A 20982-nucleotide genomic window follows, 5' to 3' on the forward strand; every position below is an offset into this window, starting at 1 on the left:
TCAAAGGCAAAGAGAAGCCTGGCCAAATGCCCACTGGATAATGCAGCCAAAGAACAGGCAGACTGACAGAGAGCAGAGGGTGCCAGAGTGGCAGGGAGTTTTCTTGAGATCTGCATCACATGGTGAATGCAGCTAAGAATAGAGTATTATATATTTCAAAGTTGTTGAGTGTGCAAATTTCAAATTTTCTCACCACAGAAAATGTTGCTCCTTAGAAGTGATGTATTTGAATTTGCATTGTATGAAGAAATTATGACATCATCCTGTCCTCCACACGTACAATTATAAATTTATCAATTTATCATTTTTATTAAAAGGACCAATAAAAGTGGAAAGACTAAGAAAGGTCAAGTTGACTAGAGACGAATGGGGAGGGAGCGAGGGGGCAGGATGGGGCTGGAAAAGGAGGCAACAGCACAGTCACTTGGGGGCACATGAGAACTAACCTGGAGGCTGGGTTTTATGTCAAGTACAAAATTGTTAAGAACAATTTTACAGCAACAGAGGAAACAGACGAGGGATAGGGGGTGAGGAAACTGACTGCAGCATGGCCTTGAACTGGTACCTCCAGGGACAGATCAGACGTGGGAAAGCTCAGGGATCCTGGCTGAGCCCTTCCTCTAATCAATTCTTGTGTACCTGTCCACAACGTCTTATTCATCTTTGCATTTTTATTACCAGGCCCAGTGCCTGGTCCCTACTCAGCAGTTGACAGACCTCCAGAATGAAGGAGGGGCAAAGCAAGAAACTTTGCTCACTGTGTTGCCATTAGCAAAATTCCAAATCCATGCTGCATTTGGCAGTGATAAAACTTCCTTTCAACCAAAGAGAATCCAATGCCATAATTCCTTTCCTTTGCATTAGAGAGAACCTAATGACCTCTGTCTCAGTTGTATTAAATGGTTTCATTCATTCTAGGTATGCAGACGAGGACTGGTTACCTGCTATAGGAGATCCAAGTTGCTGGTGCCTTAAGTTGATGAATAAGCCCAAGAGAGGAGGACAGCTGACTCCCATGACCAACAAACAGGAAGTCTCGCTGTGATCCTGCTAAAGCACCACCAATGTCTTGACTTGCCTGCCACTGCAATCAATGCCAATCCTGCTCTAGATCTGGACTTCATACACTGACCATTTGACATCCGACTGCTCCTACTACCCAACTCCTTGTGCTAAAGACTCAGAACCAAAGGGGCTATCAGGCTGCTCTTTCCTTCCTAACTGCAGAATGAGGAGGGCTGACAATCACAACACATGGCTAAATTCTCAAGGCACAGAGAAACATTTATATTTACAAATGTATAAAATGTTTATATTTGAAGAAAAAGAAATCTTTGTCTACAAATTAAGAACTATTATTCACTTTGTGTGTGTTTGTGTGTGGTGGAATCCATGGGCACCATACCACTGATGTATATCCCCAGTGCTATCTCCACTTGTTAAAACTGTTTGAGACAGGACCTACCTAAGTAGCCCGGGTTGACCCCAAACTTGCAATCCTCCTGCCTCAGCTTCCTGAGCTGCTGGGATTACAGATGTGTGCCAATGTGCCCAGTAATTCGACTTTTTGATAAAGGGTTTAAATCTACCAAAAAAGTTTTAGATGAACACTCAACCTTCAATCCTTGTTTCTTCCTAGAAATTAACAGCAGGTTCAGGTTGGAGATGTCCAGTTCACCTGGGCATACGTGATCATTGGCTTATGCACCCTACCAGAAAACCCATGGCCACCTCCTATTTACAGATGCTGACTCCAGTCCAACCTACCTCGATACACTGCTTGATCCAAAAGTGGTTCCCCATGGCTTCCCAATTCTGGGAACAGGTCACGTACAGAAGACGCTCATAGACCCGGCGTTTCATGGAGTTATCAAAAACCTCAAAAAACTTTGCTCTGATGAGTGGCTGGGCACAGCGCAACCCTGAGAGAAAGGCGGGCTCCAGCTTCGCAGTCAGCTCGCTGCCAGACAGGGCCTCGTCCCTGCAACCAAAGAGGTCACATCAAGATGGAAGAGCAGGCAGATGGGGATGGTGCAAACCACGAGCAAGCGCACAGAGTACGGTGGACACCAGTTTTCTGAAATGCCACTATGATGGCTAAGGGGTACCAATTGTGACATGTTTAAGCAGCATTCTGCAAAAGGCTTGTTAGTAAAGCCAAAATATGTTGCGTGATTTAGTATTTAAGTGAGTATCTTAAATTACACTGTTTGATCGGAGAACACATTACAGACCAATATATGCAATATTTGATTAGTTGCTATAATTACCTGTAGACATAGTTAACAAGATCTAGAAACTGTGCATTTAACTCAAGGTCTTCTGGGAAACGCTTTTCCACATAGGTCATCATTTTCACAAGCAAAATGGACTTCTCCCGGAGTGTGGGTGTCTGTACAAAATTGTTTTTTAAAAGAAAAGGCCAATTAATTCTATTTGAGAAAACACATATTTTAAGAGTACTTCTGCCACCTGTTTCACTGCTTTTTATGTTCCTACAATTTTACCACGTATTAAAAGAAGGCTATTTCTAAACAGAAAAATCTAACATGATTTCAGCTATCTCTGGGAGCTTAAAAAAGAAATGCCAATATGATTTCCATGGAGGCTACAACTCACTTTGAAGAGAAAGCAACTAAATTAGACGACAAATCAGGAAGTTAGCAAACCCTCACTAAGTGAAAAAAAAATTTTTTCCCTTATTATTACTATTATTTTCTGGCTTCCCTCCACCCTAGAAAACGGCAATAAATAAAGTTCACTGAATGTCTTAACAGGAGAACAGCCACAGCAAATATTAAGCAATATGTTAGTTCCAATTTTCTACTTGACATACATTGAGTGAACTGAGTTAACTTCAACCCAATCAAGCAGATACTATGAATGCAAATATAGACAAGAAAATATTTTGCTTCAAGAAGTTTCAGAGGAATGAGAAGGTGACAATTTTTTTCTTGCATTCAAAGGAGGGAAGCTAGGCCAGGCATAGTGCCCTCCTCCCAGCTCACCTGATTGGCTGCCATTGGGGAATTATTCTTCACCCATTCTTCCACAATTTTTACCACAGCCCGGAGGATCTTGGCATCTGGGGACTTTTCAATGAGGGACGTCAGAATGGCCTGAATGAAGTTCTTGCGCATCTCCATGCTCATCACGGCCAGCCGAGTCTTCACCAGCTCCAGACTCAGCATCACCAGCTCGCTAGTTCCTGCTCATGCACAGACAAAACACACCCCAACAAATTTCTAGACATAGTTAAAAGGGCCTCTGTCCTGCATGACTTGACGTGTTGGGTTCCACACGTTCCCCCAACCACCACCACCAAGTCTTTACCAACCAGAGCTCAGGGAACTCATCAATTTCTTATAGCTATACCTTGTGAGAGTGGCTCTCTAGGAGCCCTGTCCGAGAGAGAGAGACGAGGGAGCTGCTGGGAACCGTGTAAGAACACCTCAGGCTCTCCACACCGTGCAGAAAGCACAGCCACAGTCCTGAGGTGCATCCAGCAGCCATGCCAAATATGGTCCCCTGCCAGCTGCCCCTATCACCTAGATTCCTGGAGCCCACGGCTCATGTCTGGAACCCGTGACTTAATTCTTCAGAAATGATACTCAAACATTCTCCAACAGCAATCTAATGCCTCTCACTTTAAAATTTTCCATTATTACATCCACAAATTTTAAAAACAGATTTTTATAATGAGCTAGTTTTGATTTTTTTATTTCTTCATTATGGAGTGGATATAACAAATTTCAAGTAAACAGAAGGACTTCACCTTAACCCATTTATACTAGAATTTAACCACACAGCCTGAAGCATTCAGCTACTCAATGACTGAGGAAAACCCGGGCCTAAGGTTGTCACCTGCAGTTGCCTCAGTGCTCCCCGAGGCTGCCTGTGGATTTAAATGCTCTCGGACCATCTTCTGTAGGGAGCGCATGAAGACAGAGATCAGCCTGTCGATGTAGCTTGGGTTGTTGCTGCAGGCTGACTTAAGGATCATGAGAGTCCCTGCAGGGAGGAATTACAGTTGTTTCACAGAAAAGTTCCATAACTGAGTAACAACAATGTGCTTTTAAAGCATTCTGTTCTGACAGGGTACAGGCTGGTACCAAATTCCAAGAGGGAGTTACATTTGGAGCTCCACGTCTTCTGAGCTCTTGACAATGGTCATTCCCACTGAGTGGCACTGACATCTGTGCTTTGGGACAAACATCACCCTTCCCTCCAGTTCTGGAATTTTACATTTTGGCAAACCGCCCATGGTAAAGCTTTGAAGATAGTTTTGGGGAAAAGTAAAAAAAGGAAAATAATCCTTTCTTTTTCATCCAGCCTGTCTCAACATGACAGTTTAGAATTTGATTTGGTATTTCATTCTGGAAAACTGCACAAGTTCAGTTAAAATCAGCCAAACCAACACAGAACATGCACACTGAGTATTATGAAAAAATTTCTTTCATAATTGATATTTTTATAATCATGACTCTAACTTAAATATTGAATTTTAAATTTATAATTATAAATTGATCACATCACTGAACAATCAAAGAATATTTGCCATCTACAGGTAAGAGTCTCCTAGGTTTGGACAATTTCAGGGTTGTCTTATTAAAAGGCCAATTCTCAATAAAGCAGTCAGCATATGCCAGCCTGACTCTAAGATGACAACCTGAGACACTGGTGATGTCAATGATGAATTCAGACTCTGCCCTCGCCCATGGAGCACATGTCAGTGGCAAACCTGGGTCTGTCACAATGAGGACAGTGTGGCCCACCTCACTCTGTGCTACATCCAGCCTGCTGTCACCCCCACACAGGAGGGAGACAGGGCTGATAGAGAACAACTGGTCTCTATCAGTCCTTTGGAGAACAAGAAACAAAGAGACATTCATCTCTCCTGTGACAAGAGCCAGGATCAATGCTTGACTCCACTTAAAGTCACAAACCTGCCTGGTTCCAAAACAGAGAAAGTGTGTACAGCAAAGTGTACCATTTAAACCAAATGTACCTGGCTCCTGAATTTCAGAGAGCAAAGAGCCAGAGTTTAGGAAACAAGACATTTATACAAAAACAGTGAATTGAGATTGTAAAATTCAGACCAAAAAAAGCATTTACACAAAATGGGCTATCTGTGTGCACAGAAAAATGACACATGCCAAACTGTTAACTGATCGCCAGAGCGGCTTCCAGATGACTCTGATACAGTTTTCCCTCGCTTGGATTTTCAAAGAACCTGAGTCTAATCCTAATCAAAAGATGTGTGACAAGAAGTAGAGAGCACCCACACAGCTGACCTCTAGGGATCTGGGCCCAAGGGTACCCAGCTGCCCGATCACCTTCTACTTCACCTGGGCTAGGGACACCCTAGATGATTAGAAAGGAACAGTGTTTACTGCAGTGGGTCACTGGCAGGTGGATATGGTAGAAGAAGTCATTCTACATGAGGACACAGTGTGAGCAGCATCTCTGTATTTGGTGTGACACTGACTGGGTCTGTGGGACCTGTCTGCCACGGAGCAATTCCCCTCTCAAATAGAGTGTGTCAGATGCTGGGACAAAAGGAGACACTCAGGTGGCTGGGGGTCATTTACCTCAGAGTCAGAGGACAGTGGCCTCGTGGGCAGTGGATGACACCTGGATTAGCTGCTCCTGGTAGCCTGAGGCATTCCCAGAGGCATGTGTAGTGAGCAGGGCTGATGCCCAACTGAACCACTGCTAGGAAAACCAGATACACACTCACCAAAGAGCTGGGAAGGATTAGCGTTGGTGGCCTTCTCGTAGTTGGTAAGTCCTTCATAGATGACCTTCCCAACTGCCGCGTACAGGCACTCCAGCTCTTCGTACTTAGAGGCCACACTGGAAGTACCTGAAGCAGAAGTCAGGAACTGGGCACTGCAGTAGGCCACAGAGCCCTCACCTCAGGACTGAGCTCTAGTTCTGATGTATGCAGCACTGGTGTGGGCACTTGTCTACCACTACAGGACAGTGTGGGCCTCATCTTTGGGGTGGTCCCATTTCACATAGGCAAGGACAGCTGTTCTCTCTCCATACCTTACCTCAATGTGCTCTAAACACTTATTCACAATATGTGAAACTTTGATCTCTTTAACTGCTCAACATTTGCTATTATACTTTAATCTAACTTCCCTTTAATACCTGAAGGAAATAGGAATATCTGGCAGACAAAGAAGTGAATTAATCTTCAAAGCAGAGAGAAAATAATGCAATGCTTCCAAATAGTTTTCATGTCTTTTTTTTTTTTTTTTTCAAAGAAAGGTCAGAAGAAAAAATGGAGTAACAGGACTGGGTTGTGGCTCAGTGGTGGAGTGCTTGCCTAGCATGCATGAAGCACCACATAAAAATAATAAAGATACTGTATCCACCTAAACTAAAAAATACATTAAAAACTAAAGGGGGGTAACAAAATGCTCAACATAGCAACTGGAGAATGAGCCCTCTCAATCAATAAGTGGTATGTCCACCTGTCAACTCCAAAAGAAAAGCAGCACAAATGAGAGGGTCACCTACTTGGCTCTGTTGGGAAAATACTCATGAGGCGAGAGAGCAGGCTGTGGACGGCTCTCAGCACTTTGGTGTTTCCACACGTCATACAGGCAGCGATGCCACGCTGCAGGGGCTTGAAGCTACTGAGGATGGCTGGGGACTGAAGGACGGTCAGCAAGAAACTCAGCACTTCCAATCCTGTGCAAATATTTCCATAGTTCACTTGATTCGGCTGCTCCTGGGGTGGAGAACACAGATCACTCTCAGATGACGTACTGGGGTCCAGTGAATTTCAGAAACAAATCCAGCAAGATATAAAACTAGGCCATGCAGGATTCAGAAGCTAATAAGAAGCCACTAAAGAATGAAGTCATGGTGCTGGGGATATAGCTCAGTTGATAAAGTGCTTGCTTTGCATGCACAAAGCCCTGGGTTCAATCCCCACCACCACCACCACCACCACCCCCCCACACACACACAAAGAATGAAGTCATGGGATGACCATATAGAGCAGAATTTCATGACTGTGTCTTTTATAAATCTGCTTTAGTCAAAACTTTTTTTTAAAAGCTTATGATATTAATATTTAATTAAATAATATCAATATTTTAAAAGTCATTAAAATCCGGACTGAAAAGCTACATGATGAATTGTGCTTTTCTCCTCCCACATTTTTACTTAAAAATACAAAAATGCATCCAAAGAGGAATCTTTCAAACTGTCTATCCAACTGACTATTTCAAACTGACTCAATCCAACAGATGATGGCAGCAGTAAAAAGAAATAAAAACTGAGTAAACTGAAAATTACAGAGCCTGGTTTGTAGGAAGGATAGGTAATGTTTCATGAAGTATTCACTTCTGCAGTTTACACACATACATGCCCTGTGTATGCATTCTGTAGGGTAAAATTTTACTAGCTTGTGAGGTAAAGTCTTTCACTATGAGTTACAGAAATCAAGGCAGAAAGCCACTGTTACCAGGGCCCACGCACTGCTTCTTGAAGACACTAGCCTATGAAGTGGCAGAGACTGCCCACTACGGCTGAGCTTTCAACTATGAATGCATTTGAAGGGAAAGTGATCGAATCCTTTAGAGACAAAGAGAAAGAAATCTACAGACAGTCCAGAAGCTCTGCACCAGAGCAGAATCAAAACATGTGCTGCAGTCTTCAAGATTCTTCACAGTTCTGCTTCCCAGCACAGGACTGCACTGTGTGACTTTTCAAAAACCTAGGCAACAGCATCAAGGTTTGCAATCCAAAAAGACAAATGCCTATAACCTGTTTTATAATTCTGATTGTGAAGCTTTCAAACTTCATCAAAATATGGAACCTGTGAGGGCACTGAAATGGCTAAGGCAAAAGAACAACACTAAGACACCAAACCAAGAGATTGGCCCAAATGCTGCCAAACTGCCTAAAGCCTTCAGCCATCAATAAAATCTGTTCAAAAAACTCATGCTTATTTAAAAAATATTTTTTGTCAAATCAACTTAGGATAGTTAAAGAAATATGTCTGCAAATACAAGTCAAAAGTCAACTGTCTTGCTTCAGAAAGCACCCCTAAGTATATTTGGGGCTGGGGTGAGCGCTGAAGTGGTAAAATCATGTTCAGTGAGTCAAACCGGCTCCTTCTCCTCAGCAGCCAGAATAGAAAAGTAGAAGAGGCAGTGCCTCTGGGGTCTGGAAGATTTGGGTTTTCAGGGTCAGGTCCAGAAGGGATCCACAAATGCCCATCCCTTCGCCCAGGCAACAGCATCTGATTAACAGCTTGGCAGCCTGGCTGCGGCCTAACAGACCTGTGCACCTACCACAGTCATCAGCAGTTTGTCAAACCACTGCAGTTTGAGCTCCGACTTGGACCACATATCCGGGCGTAGCGCGGTCTTCAGAAGATTCACACAACGCCGAGAGAGCACCTCCCCAGGAGACCCGGCTGTGTTGGTGTTGTCATTAACCTGAAAATGCAGCCACACTCAGCTAGCATGTCTCAGCGTGTATGTGTCCATCATTCTAACAGCATCATTGACACAGTTTCTCTACTGCACGTGCACCCTCGCACCTAGCTCTCCGCCTCGTGGCCACCTTCTCTGACTCGGACCTTCCCCTACTGGGTCCCTTACCCCTGCACTCCTCTCCTTTGCAGCATGTCAGTGGGACTGATCTGCAGTTCTGTGTGACTGACAGGCCCACGCTCCTCCCTGGGTGGCCTCCAGCATGCTGCCTGGAGTGCTACAGGAAGTATTTACTGGTTTTTCAATTCAGAAGATTCTTTTTAATTCTTGGAAATTCTCAACAGTATTACAAGATACACTATTTTAATAGTTGTAAGAACTTAAGACCCCCAAATTAAAAAAAAAATAAAATAAAGTTAAAGAGACTAGAAAGATTTCATTTATAATTATTTTTTGAAATATAAAATGAAGTTTCAGGAATGGAATACAAACAACTCCATGATATTATAAACTGATATGAATGATAAATAAACTTAAGCTATAAAGTACTGAAAATAAACTTTAAGTAGACTGATCAACAACATAATGGTTTATGCTCTGTTCCCATTTTAATGATTTGGGGAAAAAAAAAAAGTTGAAAATTAAATAACCAGCCCAAGAGCACTGAGCTACTGTATCTCACCAATGCCAAGATGCTGTTAGTTATGGCACACCATTATTTTATTAGTACGGAAAAAAGACCCATAACCAATTATACCAATTTAAGACACAGGCACATTTTAGAAATATTAACCTGGCATGAAATCAGCAAAATTTGGCAGGAAAGTAACACAATTAACCTTAGGTCTGGTCTATTTCTGACTAAACTGTCACAGAAAACATCCTATGGTGTCACTAAATGACTTCTGTTCTTCAGAGTCCCATACCTGACAAGCCACTCGAATGAGGAAGTTCACCACGGTGTCTGTGTGCTGCTTGTCGATGGGCTTGGCGAGAAGAGAATCAGCTCCAGGCAGTGACTGGCTCCTCCCAAATACCTAGGAAAGGGTTGTCCTTTAAGGCAGGAAGGGAATTCTCAATGAGAACTGCCCACACAAGGTGCTGAGCCAGCTGACATTACAGGATTCTTCCCAATGTCTCTGGGAATGGCATGGGGAACAGATGTGGCCTCTGCCCCTCTAAAGGCCACAGAGCCAGCAGGTGAGCAGAGGACTATGTCTCATGTGATGGGGATCCAAAGGGAGTAGGACCCAGCAAGTGGAAAACAGAGTGACTGAGAAGAAGCCTGACACAGGAAACAGGGAAAAAGAAACGGCTTCAGGCAGAAGAAAAAGAGCCAGCAGACTCCTGCTAAGAGAGAAAGGACCTGAAGTCTTTGCAAAGTGGAGGAAAGGCCTGGGTGGCCAAGCACAGTGAAACAGGGACAGCTGTGCTGCTCCTGCCTCAGCCGTCTGTGCCACTGGGATTACAGGGGTGCACCACAGCGCCCAGCACACTCTCTCCTGGTTTATGTGGTGCTGGGGATGCAACCAGGCCTCACGCAGGTAGACAAGTGCTCTACCTCTGCGCTACACCCCCAGTCCTCAACAGTTTCTCCTGATGCCTTCCTGTAAGCAATTAACCATTGTTCACAAAACTCTTAAGAAAAATGTATCTGGAAACTTGGGAAATACCTTAGTAGGTGACATGCCATGGAGCCTATTGGAGCTAAGCTGCCTCTCCAGCTTAGCACTTGGCCACACTCGAATTGAATAAATACACAAGGTCCCACGAGGACACACGGCACACATTAGGAAAGAGTGAGCTCTTACTGCACTGATGGCTCCGGTGGCTGTCCTGAAGCGCTTCACTTCCTGGGCAGAATCTACGGACAGGCCTCTCTTAATGGAGGATGAGACAGAATTGATTCCTTCTCCACTGGAATTTGGGTCCATATCTGAATCCGGCTTAAAAACACACACATACACACCTGACTTTACTGACTGGTTTCCAGGGAGATATGTAAGGAATATAATCAGGGATGACACCAAGAGTTGACATTCCTACCTGCTGGTCCTTGATCCTCTGCAATTCCCACTTGATGACAACCTCTGACAGGTCCACGGCCAGCCTCCTCTGCTCAATGGTGACACTGGGCGTAAAGCCCAGCCTCTGCATGGCACTGACCATGTGCTGTACCAAATGGTGCCGTACGGGGTAGTACACCTGTAGGTGCAGGGCCAGCATCATGTTAGGGATAATGGACATGCTCCAGCACATGTGCAGACACCTATCAAGTAAATTCTCATTTACCCATGAATGTGCTTATTATCCCTCTGCCCACATAATAGCGTATTTCAGCCTGTCAATAACATCTCTAAAATATGCTGAAAATCTGAATTCTTCTTGGACAAGTAGGTGAGTTTAGTCACATGTATAACAACCTTCAGACTTGATATCATAAAAATTCAAGACATATCAAGAAGTAAGTTTCCACATCTAAAGAACTGTCTGTAAAAGAAAAGAGTTTCATCTCAAATCTTTCTCTTATACCTAAAATCTATAAGAAACATTCAGATAAAACTAAATCCTGGAGTACTGACATGGCTGGAGAAAAGGAGGAGCAGCACTACAAGTAACTCTTCCAGCCAAGTCAACAAATTCCAGAATCACGGACAATTACCTCTCACCTTAAAGTGACAAGTCATCTATCTGTATTCAGGGTGGAGGATTTACAATAAGGCAAGCAAGCAAACAGAGGCAAACACTAAGAGACATTCTCTACACTATGGCAATTTCCAGGTTTGCAAAGCCTGACACATGTACACACCCCAATCAGTGACCTGGAAGCATCTTTCCTGAAAGATGAATGACTACCCTATTTTTGTAGGAAAAAAAAAGAGCTAGAAGTTCAAAAGCCAATGTCTGAAAACGCAATACACACCAATCTGGTGTTCTTACATACCTTAAAATGCTGTACAATCAGATGCAAAATGTGCACCAGCTGCGGGACAGTGTGCCCCTCCTCCACGATGATCTTCCTGGTCCAGTGTGTGAGCATCTGGTGCCCATCCTCCATCCGGGCAGGCACTGCTGGGGTCAAGATGGCCATTGCCTGTCTGACAATCGCTCGGGCTTCCATTGCATGAGCCTTGAGAAGACTGTGGAAAACCTAGAATAGGAAAGAAACTCTAATGTAAGATGAAAGTGAAGGCTTTGAAGAATGGGCTCTTAATACTCAGAACTGAGGTATAATATTTTTGCAAAACAGTTTTTGAAAAATTCCTTAGAGCCAGGCATAATGGCACACGTCTGTAATTCCAGTGATTGAGGAGGCTCAGGCAGAAGGATCGGAGTTCAAAGCCAGCTTCATCAATTTAGCAAGGCTCTAAGCAGCTTAGCAAGACCCTGTCTCTAAATAAAATACAAAAGAGGGGCTGGGGATGTGGCTCAAGTGGTAGCGCGCTCGCCAGGCATGCGTGCGGCCCGGGTTCGATCCTCAGCATCACATACCAACAAAGATGTTGTGTCCGCCGAGAACTAAAAAATAAATATTAAAAATTCTCTCTCTCTCCTCTCTCTTTTAAAAAAAATAAAAATATAAAATAAAATAAAATACAAAAGAGAACTGAGGATGTGACTCAGTGTTGAGTTTCCATGGGTTCAATCCTTGGCACTAAAAAAAAAAAAAAAAAAAAAAATTCTTAGGACTGCTATTGAAACAACTTCTTTGCTTTAAGTTTTGATCAATAAATAAAATCATTCTAATATTTACTGAGCTTCTATGGTGTGCCCTTACTGGGCTAGGCCAGCCAGAATGAGTGAGGACCAGCATCTTGCAGAACTCTTCTGTCTAGCCTAAGTGGCTGGAGTTAGTTGAGGCAAACCGATCATTTCACTATGGCTATAGCATGAAAAAAAGAAGCGGAAGGGACCAATATCAGAGGCAATGACAGCAGCAATTTCAATCCTTCAAATGAAAGGTGAAGCCAGGAACCCAAAGAAGACAATCCCATTAGTACTGAGGGTGGAGAAGGCAGGAAGGACACTGGAATCAACAGGACTTGCAGAGATGCATGGGCCCTAAGGAGGACTAGAGGGTATCAGAAATGGCCCTAGCTGGAACAACAGGGGGAAAGTAGTGCCTAACACAGAGCCTTAAGTCACATTTCCTCCCAAGTGCCTAAGGGAAGTGGTGACTGGCTTTCTGGGTCTGGAGTTTAACATCACAAAAGTGAGAGGGAACAGTTAGGGAAAACCACTCAATGCGGCCTCAGGGCAAGAGCTCCCACTGATCAAGGTGAACAGGCAAATGTATCATTGCATTTGATTCTTTTTTTTTTCTTTTAATACTTATTTCATTGCATTTGATTCTTTTTTTTTTTAGATTTATTTTTTAGTTGTAGTTGAACACAATACCTTTATTTTATTTATTTATTTTGATGTGGTTCTGAGGATTGAACCCAGGGCCTTGAACATGGTAGGCAAGTACTCTACCGATGAGCCAGAACCCCAGACCATGCATTTGATTCTTAAGCACAGACACTGTGGGACATGGGAGTAGAGAACATGAAACACAACACAGGGCTGCCGGGCATCAGAGCCTACACCATCGAAGCTCAGGATGAAGTTCTAAACCCATCAAAACTACACAGAGGTCATAAAATGCAATTTCGAAGTGCCCACATGTTTTGGGCTAGGGAGAGCTGGGATCCTTGACAAAGGCACTTTCAAATAATTACAGTGGTGTATACCTATAGTCCCAGTAGTCATGAGGCTGAGGCAGGAGGATCCCTTGAGCCTTAGCGTTTGGGGCCAGCCTGGGCAAAATGGCAAGACCCTATTTTAAAAAACTTTTTTTTAAGGAGCTGGGGTTGTGGCTTAGTGGTAGAGCGCCTGCCTAACACATGTGAGGCACTGGGATCTATCCTTAGCACCACATAAAAAATAAATAAAATAAAATAAAGGTATTGTGTCCATCTACAAATAAAAATATATTTAAAAAAATAAAAAATGAAAACTTTTTTTCAACGTAATACCAGTATTGGGAAGCCAAATGCAATGGGTAGAGAAGCCTAAAGTGGAGGAGAAGGCACTGTTTCAAAAATAAGGCTGTAAAGGAACCAGAGGGCAGAGGAGTAACCAGGGAGGAATGAGCTGGGATTCATTACTATGGAGGGCTCACAGGATGGTCTTGCCGCTCCCCATTCTTTCTGTGGTAAAAGACACATAAGGCAGGCCAACTTTGTTAGGTGCACAGCCCAAGGGCAATGAGCTCATTTGTCTGCTGTGCAGTCATCATCTCCTCCATCTCCAGAACGTTCTCATCTTCCCAAACTAAAACTCTGTCCTCGTCCAACACTGACCTTGCATTCCTCTTCGCCCCAGCCCCTGGGAACCTCTGTTCTGTCTGTCTCTGTGACTGTGGCTATTCTAAGCACCTCATGAGTAGATAGGTTTTTGTTTGTTTGTGGGTGTTTTTTGCAGTTTTTATAAAATAAATAAGTTCTTTTTTTTTTTTTCTTTTAATTGTATTGAAGAAAGACAGCAGAAAAGGAGAGGCTAAGGCTGCATAGGTGTGGGGACAGGAGTGAACCGGGGGCACACAGGGAGCCCTGCTAAGTACCTGGAGGACAATCTTCTTATGTATTGCAAATTTGGCAATGATGTGTGCCAGAAGCAAGTGCCCGCTGTACTTGCACGCTGGGTCCACACAAGCCTTTGAGAGCAGGCAGGGCCACGCGAAGGTCATCAGGCGGCGCAGCTTGCTGTTGCGGTTCTTGTTGTTGTCGTGGATGTGGTGCGGGGCGTGCTCTACCAGCAGCGTGGCGTACTGCAGAAGGTAGATCCTCAGGGAGTCCAGCATGTCCGCCTGCTTCTCTGGGTCCAGGACCTGCCAGGAACACAAGCAGGAAAAGCTCATTTCTGGTTTTGAGCTGCTTTACTGCCTAAGGGCTACACATCAAGTTTAAATCTTAAAAATGCACGCATGCGCACACACATACAGACGCTCTGTGTATATACGTTTATGTCACAATAATTCTTTTATGTTCAACTTATTTCATTGTTTAAAAAGAAAACCAGAAATGAGAACTATAATGCTGAGTCCACTCAATTCAACTAAGTACGCTAACCACCTTCTGTTCATTAGCTCTGCCTAAAGCTGGAGTACAGACAGGCTAAGGTCAGTTTTCCTCTTCCCTGATCTCCTGCTTCTTAGCAATACCTCTCCCCCTTCTCAACACTCAAAACCCAACTCTTCATTGGTCCCAAGACGATGCTCTAGGCATTCACTAGAGAAGGTGGCACAAGGAAGGGGCTGTGTCAGGGTCCCTATTTGCCCAGAATAACACAAGTATCAGTATGTAGACTAAGAATAACTTCTGGGCTCAGAAGAGGAAGGAGGCCTGTCCTAAAGGACAAAGACTACATAAGGACTAGTAACCTGCCAACAGGAACAATGACAGTCTCTTTTGTCTTGATCCCTGGATGGAATGGATAAGAAATCTAGCCCTGACCCTTCCAAAGAACATTAATATGTATGAGGCAGTCCCCTCTAGACTACGAATTAACACTGCAAATGGAGAATGACGAGCACCCAGCATTCCAGCAAACAATCTGCATTTAAAAACTCTGTTCAACAATCTCAGGATACAGAAGACATCTGACCCTAAAGTTCAACACAATGGGCCTTCAGCAAATAACACAGTGCAGACATCCCAGTACAAATTTCAGATATCACTAATGCCACACAGCACTTGGTGAAGATAGGTCCCAGGTCCCAACACCAACTGAGTTCAACATAATATTCTCCTGCCTTTTACTAGACTCTTTTATAAAGCTAAGGACAAAAACAGAACATCAAACCCCATAATAGGCGCTTTTACAAACTAACTCAGGTCTGGATTTTAAAATATTTTGTTTCTGACTAGAATCTATTAATGCAAAAACATTAATTCATTCCCAAGTGTGGTGCCTTCAACAATTAAATAATAAGAATTTTAATGGGATGCTGTGATGTGCCATTAATCAATGCAATCACAAAAAATAAAAGCCTTGCAGCAAACTTATTCCAACAAGCCCCTCTGCATGCTCCCGTACAGGTTCACTCATCTGCAAGCTCTCAACATGCTGAGGCACTGCTGGGGACACACCTTGGTTATAAACACGCTGGTGATGCTCTCAGGGTTGTCTCCTTCTGGATTGGGAGGTCCTAAGAGCTGCTCTCCTTCCCCCTTCTCAAAGCTGTACAAGAAAGCAGGATTCAGGATATGCTGCAGAACCTACAAAAAGATTAAAAATGAAGGAGAAGGAAAACAGTCATGCTGCTTATTTGTTTAAAAAGGTGGGGAGGATAATACTTTTGGTCACCCTAAACCACCACGCCAGAACTCAACCAAGGCAGCGAGCGACCCCTCACATCTAGACTCCTAGCCCAACAGCAATTGCCCAGCTAGGTTAAAATGTGAGGAAGAAACCCAGTGTCAGCCTGTGTACTCTTCTCACTTCAAAACAAGTCAGTTTCTGAAAACAAGGGATCTAGCGATATACTTTTCAATACTGGTCCACGGCAAGATCTGCTGTGTGCCTTCTCAGCAATGGCATTTCATGTCCGCAGTCCAGCCTGCCACCTGAGCCTCAATAGAGACACAGCTGAAGGGTGGGGCAGGGTTCCCAGGGCACCAACCATCGCACCTGTGGCCTTCTGCTGCATAATCGTACAGCTCACCTTTGCTTTCAGTTCATCTCCAAAGTTGGGGTCATTGAAGTCTACAAAGCGAAAAAACAGGGCACGTTTTTGAGCAATGCTATAATTTTTTGGAATCTCTTCTTCCATATACTCTTTTAAGAATGTCATATTGCAGAGAAAACGACCAGTGAAAGCTCGGAGCAGCTGGAACAGCAATTCTATGTCTCCATAATTCCTCCTAAAGAATCAGAAGGAGAAAACATGTTGACTTCAGGCAAATTCTGTCAGGCTGTATCACCTGACATGCCTTTTAAGCAGCAAGTTGTAGCCCATCCCCTACAACAAATCTGACTACAGGCGTTCAATGAGCCTATGTTTAATTTGCATATCCTCGTGCAAATTAAAAAAGAGGCCCCAGTTTCTTAGCTTATCCGACAGAGCAGCCTTGTGACACAGGCAAAGCTTGATGGATGCACCCACTTGCAGTAGTTCAGCAGACAGAAGGCCAGCAGCTTGGGCTCCTTCCAGTTGGTGGCAGCCATGTTCTCCTTCCGGTGTCTTTCTTGAAAGGTCTCGCTCACCCAAACGCGTCTCAACTGGCTTACCAGTGAGTGCTGGCTGGCCAGCCAGGAGTCGTCATTTTTAACTATGATGCTGATAATCTGTCAGAGAAGAAACAGTCAGGGATGTGCAGCTCGACCAGACTGGGGACTGCAGGGGCCTCCTGAGAAGACGTTACCTTGATGGCCTGGAACTGGAGGTCCAGGCGCATGGTGCTGGTGCTGGGTGAGCCAGGGCGCACGGCAGTCTGCGCACCGCCTGGCAGCAGCAGGGTGATGAATCTGTTGGGGTTAGCTGCCAACACATCCCGCAGAGGCCTGGCATCTTTGTGCTTTAAAAAACTCTGGAAGCAAAACAAATAAATGTGTTTTAAGATAAATCTAACTCACAAAAGGCTACAGGACGTGAATTCTAAGGTTCTTGCTAAATCTCTGTAGGCAGGCTAAAACCAAACAAATAAATAACACAGTAAACACCCTTTTCAAAAAACAACGCTTTTAGACAGTAATCATTCTTCATGATTAGGACTTCATAATCCTAGCAGCATACTCATTTGTTACCACCAGCAAAATCCAATGATTCCTAAGCCTGAGCTTTTCATGGAGATAACCAAATACCAGTAACATCTCCAGATTCAAACGTCTCTGAGAAACATGAAGCCACAACAAGGAACAGTGACGTTAACGTCCTAGAGCATACTGGCCAACGCAAATCTGCAGGGACCTGACCGCAGTCACTTTAGCTCCTACCATGAACATTCGGCTCCACTGGGGATCATTGAGTGTCGCCTCCATCATGAACAGCTCTACCGTCTGGGAGGGGTGCCGGGTCAGGAACTTGATGAGTGGCTCTCGGAAGGGACTGCCCGCCTATAGAACACAGGGAAGCTGCAGTGGTCTCCCTTTCTCAGGGCACACCCACCTGTCAGCATGGTTAGCACAAGCACCCACCCTCTACCTGGATTGCAAATGACCACAAACAAGTATTAATATCTAGCATCTTTATGTTGTCAGCTGATCCCATTCAAAACACAAGAGAGTGAAAATATTCCAAGTGTGAGAATCAGAATCAACCCTCAGTCCAGACCATACCTCAATCAACATAGCCCGCTCCGTTTTCATTACAACCTCCAACAAAGGTTTGACCAGAGTCTGAGGTGCAGCTGGGATTAGATGAAAAAGGTTTATAATTGCAGAACAAATCTTCATTTCCTAATAAAGAAAACCAGAAATCACAAACAAGCCAATTAGTTTTATGAGCAAGAGAAACATCACTACAGACCCTACCAGTCTAGCTACATTTGCAAGGCTGCCACCAAAGCAGAAGGTTAACATGGAAAAGCCACAACTTACCAGTCTTAGACTACCACTGTGTTGTGTACTATTCAGACTAACTGCACCTGGCTCAACTGCTATGTGTGTGTGTGTGGGTGACTATATGGTGTGATTGTGCCCTTTGTTCTCAGGCATACTAACAAGGGTTGGAGGTGACCTTACCCGTCATCTGTGCTAGCCCCCTTTTCACAGAGGCAGGGACAATGGATCATACCTGCAGCCATGAGAGCATCAGGACTGACCCACCTTGCGGTGGCATCGTGGGGTCTTCGTAACACACTAAGTTCTGAGAGCACAGGCTTCTTTTGCCCTCAAAACTTAGCCAAGGGAGGTCCTCAAAAAACACTTGAGTATTTATCCTGGAAACTGAATGTCAGTGTAAATGAATGACTGATCATGGGACAAAACATTTGTCAACCAGGCCCCAAAACAAAGCTGACGAAATGCTATGTTGAACTAGATGAAAAGTGTGTGCAAGGCCAAGCTCCACACTTTCCAGCAGCTCAGTGGTGGGCTGCTGAGGGTTCTTCCAACGTCTCAACGGCCCATTCTAGGAGGTCACAGTTTTACTTCTGCCATTCAAAAGACCTCTCTGTGGCCACAGGTAAGGAAAGAGCCTCAGACAGAGCACCCCGCATAGTGCACAAGGTGGAGTTCGTGGCTCTTGAAAGGTAAAATGGGGATGACAGACACTGGTCAAGAGGGGCCACATTCCCAGCAGCAGTTCAGATACTTTTCAAACTTTCTCTTTCAACCAAAAGGCAAAAGGGAAATGGGCAGGAAATGGGGAAAACAGGTTCAGCATCAGCCCTGCCCCACCTCTAATTTTCAAATCCTTAAAGTAAATTCTATCCCCAAATCATTACATTCTGAGAAGGTCTTGAATGCTATGGTTTTTTATTTTCAAAGCAATGTCATAAAGATCACTTCTTCTGATTTTACAACATCATTGGAAGACAGAAATGACAGGTGTTATTATCCCCATTTTACAGAGGAGGGAAAGCTAGAGTTTGACTGTCCAAAGCCACAGTATTCTCATCGCATCTTTGTGTATATGTCTGAGGAAGAGAGAGGGGAAGGGGACTGGAGGGGCACGGGACCGTAAGGTTGTAAATTAAGGCAGTCAGCAAGCTGGCAGTGTGGAAGGAAATATATCACTCCCAAGTTCTAAGAGATATACTGTATCTCTAAGAAGGTTCTCAGGATCTTGTTAGATATATGAGTTCATATGAATGTTATGACAGAAAAACCAATTTAATCTTCAGTAGTATTGAGATATTGCAATTCTAACATGTAGAAAACAAAAGAACTTAGAATCTTTTTAAAATGTCCTAATATAGAACATGCGTGGCATCCGGACAGTTCACAGCAATGATACTAATACAACTCTGCCACAGACAGACAGCACAGGTCACCGCACTCAAAGGCACAAGGCACTCTGTCCACTACAGAATCACAACACAGCTAACAAGTCACAGCAAAACCAAATGCGACAACAACCCCCTCCTGCGGCTCCACTGAGATTCTCACCTCTACCCCTTCCATGGCAGGCTGAACCAAAACAAAAATCACAGCATGAAAAAAGGCAACAAAAAGGTAAAAAGAAAAGAAAAGAAAAGAAAAGATAAAGTGTTCTTCACATTGCAAGTCATAAACTGACTTTTAATAGGTTGTTCTCACCTCAAACTGACAGAATGGAGACAAGGAACATCTCCCGCACTCTGAAATGCTTTCCTGAGGATGGGGAGGAAAATCATCTTTTTCTATTTATGTCATTTACATAATACTTCCCATATACTCAAACACAGTAAGGGTTATTTGGGTTAACAAGACAGTAAAGACACAATTATCAGAAAGCAAACGATAATTAACAAATGCTCAGCAGCAAAAAGCAACCTCCACCCTCAGATGTCAACAACCCTCTGACAGTGTCTCATAGTGAGTTTCTTCTCTAAGTCAAATTTAAAACCAGGGCTTCTTATGTCAGGGAGAAATGGTAAGACCTTGTTATATGCAAATATATTTTTAAAAGACTTCTTTTACTGAGTGAATAATTCAAGATTTTTATGTGAAGCACTAAGGCATTAAAAAAAAAAATGAGGGGGAAAAAAAAACTCTTTCCCAACTAGAGTCAGAAGAGAACCAGGTGGTGCAAGCCCATCAATTAGTCATATCTGAGCCCCATCCCACCAAGAACAAGGCCATGACACCCCCCACCAGAGAGAGAGTTGGGTTATCCTGTGTGGTGAAGCACAACCTTCGGCAAACTATCTGTGAGTCTACATGTGTATACAGAAGTGGCAATAACTATGTATCATACCCCATACAATCCATGTCAAAAGGGAAGCTTTCCTAAACATGGTGATAGTGCAGAGCTCTGATCATCAGGGATATCCCAAGTTCACTGCTTTACTCAACTACTTAATGTTTTCAACTGTGGTATCTCAACTGAGCAAAGTTATCTGGGAATTCTACCAATAGGAACCAACTACTTTCCATTAACTGTTCCCTTTCCTGTAACACAATCTCTAAAAAAAAAAAAAAAAAAATCAGAGAACAGGGGCCTGGCCCAGGGCTTAGGTGATGAAGCCATGACTATGCTCTCTTCCTACAGACCCCCAAAATGCGAAGGCCCGAGGTTCAGACACGGGACCAACCTCAGGAGCCTGACCCCTTCTCTGATCAGGCAGTACACTCAAGGGATGATAAATACGTCCCAAGAAGAGCCCATAGACCTATCAACACCCCGCACAACTCCCCCCATGCAAAAAAGGTTGCGATGAAAGTTTACAGGCTCATTTTGATTTAATGGAAGCCATTCACCTACCTCTAGAACTTTTTAAAATGTTTATTAAAGATCTTACGATGTGTTTCAGAGAAGGCACAAGTTATTATAAAAACAAATGTAAACTTTAAAGCAAAAAATCCCTCAGAGATGAGGGACGGGAGGCCAGGCACA

The 20982-nt window shown here is 43.8% G+C and overlaps 1 protein-coding gene across 15 annotated transcripts in view; it reads right to left on the reverse strand.

Annotated features, from left to right (window-relative positions):
* Window positions 1-20982, reverse strand: part of TRRAP (transformation/transcription domain associated protein) — a 135477-nt gene that overhangs the window by 47797 nt on the left and 66698 nt on the right. For 8 of the 15 annotated variants that reach the window (XM_081299860.1, XM_081299856.1, XM_081299854.1 and 5 more), the window contains exons 32-51: window positions 19704-19757; window positions 19554-19574; window positions 17781-17900; window positions 17439-17558; window positions 16868-17032; window positions 16609-16790; window positions 16168-16366; window positions 15593-15721; window positions 14065-14331; window positions 11404-11610; window positions 10506-10664; window positions 10271-10405; window positions 9386-9496; window positions 8316-8462; window positions 6529-6742; window positions 5741-5866; window positions 3865-4011; window positions 3009-3208; window positions 2271-2392; window positions 1768-1981 (exon numbers count right to left, since the gene is read on the reverse strand). In XM_081299860.1, the coding sequence (XP_081155986.1) occupies window positions 1768-1981; window positions 2271-2392; window positions 3009-3208; window positions 3865-4011; window positions 5741-5866; window positions 6529-6742; window positions 8316-8462; window positions 9386-9496; window positions 10271-10405; window positions 10506-10664; window positions 11404-11610; window positions 14065-14331; window positions 15593-15721; window positions 16168-16366; window positions 16609-16790; window positions 16868-17032; window positions 17439-17558; window positions 17781-17900; window positions 19554-19574; window positions 19704-19757 (3039 nt within the window). The remainder of the gene's footprint in view (window positions 1-1767; window positions 1982-2270; window positions 2393-3008; window positions 3209-3864; window positions 4012-5740; window positions 5867-6528; window positions 6743-8315; window positions 8463-9385; window positions 9497-10270; window positions 10406-10505; window positions 10665-11403; window positions 11611-14064; window positions 14332-15592; window positions 15722-16167; window positions 16367-16608; window positions 16791-16867; window positions 17033-17438; window positions 17559-17780; window positions 17901-19553; window positions 19575-19703; window positions 19758-20982) is intronic. The other 7 variants (XM_081299852.1, XM_081299851.1, XM_081299849.1 and 4 more) reach the window with 2 other exon arrangements.

This window comes from Spermophilus citellus (assembly GCF_964194105.1).
Source record: "Spermophilus citellus genome assembly, chromosome: 6".
Classification (NCBI taxonomy): Eukaryota; Metazoa; Chordata; class Mammalia; order Rodentia; family Sciuridae; genus Spermophilus; species Spermophilus citellus.